This window comes from Abrus precatorius, unplaced genomic scaffold (assembly GCF_003935025.1).
Source record: "Abrus precatorius isolate BTA unplaced genomic scaffold, Abrus_2018 Scaffold9, whole genome shotgun sequence".
Lineage (NCBI taxonomy): Eukaryota > Viridiplantae > Streptophyta > Magnoliopsida > Fabales > Fabaceae > Abrus > Abrus precatorius.
This window is the reverse complement of record NW_020874439.1, coordinates 33,528,878-33,536,600: the sequence shown is the minus strand read 5'-3', so window position 1 is coordinate 33,536,600 and position 7,723 is coordinate 33,528,878. Positions and strand designations below refer to the sequence as shown.

General features: G+C 31.9%; 1 protein-coding gene across 1 annotated transcript; it reads left to right on the top strand.

The window, feature by feature from the left end:
- Positions 1 to 4,548: 4,548 nt before the first annotated feature.
- LOC113849854 lies at positions 4,549 to 7,723 on the top strand. Its single transcript, XM_027480058.1, has 3 exons — positions 4,549 to 4,967; positions 5,126 to 5,491; positions 6,872 to 7,723. Exons 1-3 carry the CDS (start codon positions 4,668 to 4,670, stop codon positions 7,511 to 7,513), a joined length of 1,308 nt encoding a protein of 435 aa, XP_027335859.1. The 5' UTR covers positions 4,549 to 4,667; the 3' UTR covers positions 7,514 to 7,723.

Sequence of the window (7,723 nt, the reverse complement as noted above, 5' to 3'; positions counted from 1 at the left end):
TCCATTATATATACATAAAATAATTCAAGTAATGACTAATAATAATGTTTGATTCCACTCTTGTATTTTTCAATCCAAATTAACAAACCCATAATGTTGAAGAATATTACTTGTAATGACATACATAATCTAGAGCTACTTCATGAACAGTATTAGCCTTAAACCATCTCCAAAGGTCCAAAGACATTTTTGTAATTATACGAAACATTGAGTAGGACTTTTTCCTTCCCATTAATTTATGGCTCTTGATAATTCTTCGCAAAGGCAATTATAGCTGTCGCATAAAAAAAAATGTTCACATTTTCTTCCTTAAAATTTTCCCCCATTGTTTCTTTTGTCATTCAATCTCATGTAGACGACGTGATAGGCTGATAGTAGATTGGAATGGTGTGTATTTGTGGAAGTTTTGTAGCAGAAAACGAAGAATACTAATAATATTACTTATTTAAGGCAAAGAGCCAAAGAAGAAGAAAGAACAAGGAAACGTAAAAGACATTATCTGGACGATTCCCATGTGATGGGTCGGTCACCATGCTGCGTACGTCAAGTCATTAAACTTTAATTTCAGGAGAAAATAACAATGATGAGTAAATTTTAATTAATTAACATTGAATCCAACCAAATTTTTTAGAGGTTAAGGGGAATGGAACTTTTAAAATGAAATTAAATATAAATAGCGTATGATATGTAAATGAGAAAAAATTAGTTTACTTAAGTGTGAAGTGAGCAATTAGAATCCTATGATTAATAACACCGAAAAGGAATCATATGATTAATAATTAGTGGGAAGAAGTTTAAGTTAGCTATTGCATGGTTGCTGCCACTAATCAGCGAAATTAGCGCTTGTGGGTATCATGTGGACAAATTCATCAAGTTAAACACATGCCACTGAACTCTCAACTCTATCTATCACCAAGATTCTCACATTGAAAAAGTTTATCTCTTCTTAGTAAACTTGAATTTTTGTATTGATATGATTATGTTAACGATAACATCATCAGTGTATGCATGAAAGTTTTTATACTAATGACGAATTAAAATATTTTTAAATGATGTAATGATCTTTCTTGATTCCTTCTTAGACATTAACTGCTATCATGATCATGATAATAATGTGTTTTAGACTTTGAGTTTAATCTCATATTGCATAAATATAAGATGATATAATTATATGTTCAAACCATTTTTCTTTTTTATTTAGAAATTTGTTGACATGTGGCAGAAGTGAGATTCGATTCATCAATCCGTGCCCAGCAACATCGGAATCGGCTTTTTTATTTATCAGGATTAAGATGTTTGATATTAATTGGAAATATTGTTAATTATTTTATAAGATTTGATAAATTTTTATCCTTGAACTAGCATTTAAGACTTACATTTAATATATTTTTAGGATTTTATTAAAATATTTAATGTAAAAAATATTTTTTAAATAAAAATTATCATTTTAAACATTTGAATTCAATTTTAAAAACTACAATTAATTAGTTAAATATTTTATATATGACATTAAAATCTATCCAATTTTAATATGAAGCTATCAGAATATGTCGAATCCTTCTCCCCTCTTAAACTTGATGATCTTAAGTTAAATCTACTCCATTTTTAAATATTATTGATAATTTGGTTTTTAATATTGATAGTATATAAATCTTTGTTTTGTTGAGACAATGAGATGGGGTGAAGGGGAGACCTAGATCCTTTTTGTTAACGATAATATACTAACTGATAAAAACGTTGTGAAATTAAAATATAAACCTATTTTTTATAAGAAATTATCAATTGTTTTTTATCAGGCATGATCAATTGCTTAACATTATGAAATATATATATATATATATATATATATATACACACACATATATATATCTTTTCTCTTTTTAAAGTTATCTTAAAATAATTTAAATTGCTTAGAGTGCAATGTTTGATGGATATAGATAATGATGCTTTCAATCATAATTTATTATAGAAAAAGTAGTAATAATTATATGGACAATGCACGGTAATGATAATTTATGATTTGTTGAATATTATTTTTTATTTTTATAAATTTGTGTTGAAGAAAGTATGTTTATATTTTTAAGATACTAAATATAATTTTTATTTAATATTTTAGGAAAAAGTAAGTTAGACACAAACGAGATAAATTTTTTTAACAATAATAATAGTATTTTTATGTTTTTCTTTTTAATTTTATTTTATATTAAAAAATAAATTACAAAAGTCTAACTACAGACCTCAAAGGATTTATTTTAAATTAACTACAGTCACGAGCAGAACCTGAAGTTTGAATTATCACATATGTAATTTTAAATTTTTTAAATTATCTTGATATTTTTTATTTTATTCTTCTAATATAAAAAATATTAAATATTATATTGAATTCAATTTAAGTTTTATCAACTAAGTCAAATATAAAATAAATTTAATTTGTTTGAATTAACAATTACCCAAATTTGGAAAGTCTCAAATTTTTTCTCAAGATGATTCTAAACTGCAAACAGTCAACCAATTTATACCTTATGTTTAATCAAATGATAACGACATTTTAATGAAAAGAAATTATAACCAAATCAAAGAAAAAATACCTTTCTACAATAGAAAAACAGACAGAGGTAATATAGATTATTATATCACTATTATTATGATTTTACCTAGTGCTAATGTAATTGTAGAGATGTTGAATTTAATTATTCATTATGTCAAGCATTAATATGTGAAAAAATAAAAGAAAACGATGCAAACAAGATCTTTTGAAATATATTCTTCATAATTTGTTATGTATATAGATATAGCTTCGTGTGTTGGGGGGTGTTTGCAATCTAGGGAGATTTTATAGGGGAGCAGATAACCTTAAGAAAAGAATGTAAATAAAGAAAACATTTCGTTTAACAAATAAAATTGTGAAGTTATGACAAGAAGATTGTTACGTCGTCGCCAGCCCCAACAAATATTAAAGGGTAGCAACAGAACGTGCATGGCATGATTGGAAACGACAACAACTTAATTTGTCGGTTAATACATCCTCGTCAGCCACACCAGAGATGTGTCGCTTTTCAATTGGGCAATTTTATTCAATTCGATTGGAAACAGGAGCAGGACACAACTCACATGCCTGTGCCCCCTCCCCCATTGAAGACATTCCTTCATACATTCATGTGTCCCTAACCAGTATCTAATTCCTGCCCTTGGGCTACCCTCCTCGATTAATTCAATTACAATTAGAATGTTGGTTGCATTTTACCATCTTATGTGGTTATGGGACATGCATCTCTTCTTTCTTTCTTTTGTTTTTAATTTAGAGTGTATCATGGATAAGCATGATCTTATCTGGTTTATGATTATTTACGAGGAAATGCTTGTAAAAGATATATAAAATAGAAATATAAAATTTCAGTCTAATACGCAGGGTACAACTTTCTATTAGTTAATCAACTTGCTTCCCTGTTAGTAAAAAATAAGAAGATTTAACCTATATAAATAATTTTTATCTCAAATTTCCTTTTCTTAATATATTTGGGTATATATTTGTCTAAGCAAAAAGTATCTTAATTAGTGTTAATTTTTATCTCAAATAATACAGAATATAGCTATCTGAACATTTATGTGAACAAGACCGGATACCACCTTGTTTCTATTGAACTTTAGAACATTAGCGCAATAAGTACAACTAGAAAAAGAAAAGTCGAATCTAATATTTATGGTACTGGTACCTCTCAAATAATTCCCATATGATTTAATATGCAAATATTTCATTTATGTGAAATAATAGGTAGGAATCGACCTCATCTGATTGAGTAATTAAGAAGTTTCGCAAGGATCACTCAAACTTTATGAAGTCCCCGTTACTCTCAAGTTATCAAGCTTGAAAATGGAGTGGATAACCATCCTATTCTACCGGAATCAAACTGTTGATCTTATCTCATTACTCAATAAAATGATAACAGATTTGACCCGCTCTTTCTTGAGACACACAAATTAATTGAACCGGAAATTAATTAATGGGAAATTAACATGAATAATCACGGTAAGTAAACTAAAAACATTGATGTGAAAGACTACCCACGTACCAAACTAAGTATGAATTTGAAGAGTTTCATTTTTTCTCAAGCTCTCAACTGAGGAAAATCAAGTTAAGCACGAAGAAAGTGATAGTATATCTAAAATGTGACATAAACCAGTAACTTTTGCAGTTCAAAATTGACAACCTAATATAACATATCCCTTTACAGGAAATTAAAAAAAAGATTAACATGAAATTAATGAATGAAATGATATATACCAGTCAGCATCAAGAACAATTTAAAATTAGGAGGAAAGCACAAGTTTAAGTCCCTTATTTAGTGTTAAGTGTGAATAATAGAGGCGTGCAAACACGACATAGACATAGCGGACCACGTTACAAAGAGGAGGGTCCCTCCATAGTTTGGTTGGCAATCTTTTCCAAAGTTTCATACTCAATACTACTCATACTACAACTTGCTTTCATTTTTCTATCTATCTTTCTATTCAAGACTTCATTTCCTTCTCGTTACTTTCTCATATCCTAAGCTGTAGCTAGCTAGTTACAACCCTTTTATCTATCTATCCTTTTTATCTCCAAACTCTCTCTGTCTTTATATCAAAAGTGCATAACATAACACACGCTTAATTCACTTCTTTCTGCTATGAAGAAGCTTTGTCCTAATCTTGATCGCGAGGATGGGCTTGAAACGGTGCTTGAGGTGCCTATTCCAGAGGAGATTCTCACCCCCAAGAGTGGAACCACCAAAGCTTGGCACAACATGAAGTCTTGGATGAAGCCAAACGCTGAATCGAGGTCAACATCAGCATCCATGGCATCGGTATTCGGAGGGAAGAACACAGAGATTCAGCTTTTGTTAGGTGTTGTTGGAGCGCCATTAATTCCTTCACCTATCACCTCTGACAACCAACTCATCACTCGCAGCATTAAAGACCAACACATTGTCAGTAATTTACTGAAAAAGAAGGCTATTTAATTTTTTTTCATCTTTTTTTCAATAGAAAATGATCATAATATTGAAAAAGTAAAAAAAAAACAAAGAGACCGTTTTGTTTTTCTGACGTTTGTTAACTTTTTTACGTGTGGTGTATGCTTGTGCAGGAGGTTTCAATGGCAAAATATATAGTGAAACAGTATGTAGCAGCAGTAGGAGGAGAACGTGCTTTGAATTCTGTGGATAGCATGTATGCTATGGGGCAAGTTAAAATGGCAACCACAGAGTTTTCAGGAGGGGAAGGGAGTGTGAATAGTAAGAAGGTGATGAAGGTGAAGAACTTGCAAATGAAGGGAGAGATGGGGGGTTTTGTGGTGTGGCAAAAGAAGCCAGAATTGTGGTGCTTAGAGTTGGTGGTTTCTGGGTTCAAGATCAGTGCTGGAAGTGATGGTAAAGTGGCATGGAGACAAACCCCTTGGCATCATTCTCATGCTTCTCGCGGCCCACCTAGACCTCTCAGACGTTTCTTACAGGTTAGCAGAAGTTCTTTTCCAAAACCAATTTTTTTAAAAGGGTGGATTGTTTGAATGAGACATAAAGGGCATGTTTAATTATGATTGCAATTAAATTGATGATATGTGATTCTTTGTTTTTATGGGACACAATGGAGCATGCTTAATTATGATTACAATATGGGTGGGGTAAAAAAAATGAATCATTCCACTCGAGTACATTTTTCACTGATTTTCGTGGTAATAGGGTAAGTGCCTCTCTTGGCTTCCTATGCCTAGTGTATGTGAAGTGGGGTGCTAGCTAAAGGATCCTTGAAGTCTTAACCATTATTAAGTGCTATTTATATTTTTCCTTTTCGGGTTTTCTTAACTTGCGTTCTTTCAAGTAGCTGCATTTCCAATCCTCAAATAGTCTAGTTCAACTTGGCATGAGAAGAAATATGGGGTTGAATGCTTTTCAGTCTTCCAAACCAAAATATGCCAACAACGAAATAAAAAAGCCCACGCAATAGTGTGCTTCCCTTTTTCTAAAGAATTAGCAAACGATAAAGGCTGATTTTCTTTCACGTTGTTTTCGCATTGAAATTTGCCCCCTTAGCCCCTCCTAGAACCTGAAGGTTTAAATTTTAATAAGTAAAGTCAATAGTCTAAGAGGGGAACGCGAGCAAATTCTTCCTTTTTAAGTTTAAAGTCAAATGGGGAATTTTCCCTCGTTAGTTGTTGCAATTAAGACTAGTCATCAATATCTTAATTTTTCAGCTGTGTGTGACAACCTGTTCTCATCCATTCATAAGCTGTTTTATTCTTTTGCCTGAAGCCCCTTATGTCTTGAGGCAATTGGATTTGTAATTTCCTTGGTGTTTGGTAGGAGATAAATTTTGACCACCAATAGAAAAGTTCGTAAATGTTAACAACATTCTTTTTATTTAATTTTTTTTGTTAAGTGAATCTTTTAGTCAAGTCCACTAATAAAGGGCAAGCATAAATTATTGAATAAAATTTACCAAAAGGTTCACTAAATAATAAAATAGTACCAAGAGAAATGTTGAATACGTTGACTAACCTCTCAAATTGATATAGCTATATATTGGTTCCAAAATTGTATCGTTCCCAAACCTAACATTAAAATCCCATTTCCACGTAAAACCATTTTCATAGTCACATGCGTGAGTCAAGTTACATAGTTACATTTTGGATTTTAGTAGCCAAAAAAGAGGAAAGAAAAATGTAGACGAATAACCTCAAAAATACTAGAACTACGTAGTGTAAAAGGCATACACATGATTATATGCAACTTTGATTCTTGTATTATATGTCAAAACACTTCAGCAGTAGCATTCACATTTTGAATATGGATTATAACAAATGATAAATAGTATTATTATTTTGATTTTGGAACAGGGTCTTGATCCACGGTCCACAGCTAATCTATTCAGCAACTCTATATGCATTGGAGAAAAAACAGTGAATAACGAAGACTGTTTCATATTGAGACTCGAAGCGGAGTCATCAACACTACGCGCAAGAAGCAACACAAACGTAGAAATAGTTCGCCACACGGTGTGGGGCTATTTCAGCCAAAGAACAGGATTGTTGGTGCAACTAGAAGACTCTCACCTACTCAAACTCAAGTCTCATGAAAGTGAAAGCATATATTGGGAAACCAACATGGAGTCTCTTATACAAGACTATAAAACCGTAGATGGCATTCAAATAGCGCACTCTGGCAAAACTTGGGTGTCCTTGTTCAGGTTTGGTGAGGGTCCTGAGACACATTCTAGGACAAGAATGGAAGAGGTTTGGCAAGTTGAAGAAGTGGACTTTAACATTAAAGGGTTGTCCATAGATTGCTTTTTACCTCCAAGTGATTTGAGAAGAGAGCATGAGAAAGAAGGGGAAGCAGAGTGTGGTGGGGTGGTTGCAAGCAATAATGCTAAGTTACCTTACAAGATTCGTTCGGCTTCTTTTAGGATTAGTGCTTCCAAAGTAGCAGCCCTGAACTTGGATGATTCATGTACTAGCGAAAGCGATGAAGATTTGTAAATCTTCGCTTTCTTTCCATCATTTTTGTAAATAGTTAGTACATGATCGAGTTTGTAGTCGAGCTGTAATTGTAATATTAACTTATTTCCGAATTTCTCACTTCTTTCTCGCTACAAACTACCAAGTAATTTTGTCTACAATAAGATTACATGTCAAAATGACATTTAACTTTGCTATCTTGACAGTTTTTTAATTCGTTGTTATATCTAC

Bases quoted from the DNA above. Each gene is read 5' to 3' on its own strand.
- LOC113849854 (XM_027480058.1), top strand. From the start codon at position 4,668: ATGAAGAAGCTTTGTCCTAATCTTGATCGCGAGGATGGGCTTGAAACG. The intron at 4,968-5,125 runs GTCAGTAATTTA...ATGCTTGTGCAG, and splicing joins GCATTAAAGACCAACACATT to GAGGTTTCAATGGCAAAATA. The intron at 5,492-6,871 runs GTTAGCAGAAGT...ATTTTGGAACAG, and splicing joins CTCTCAGACGTTTCTTACAG to GGTCTTGATCCACGGTCCAC.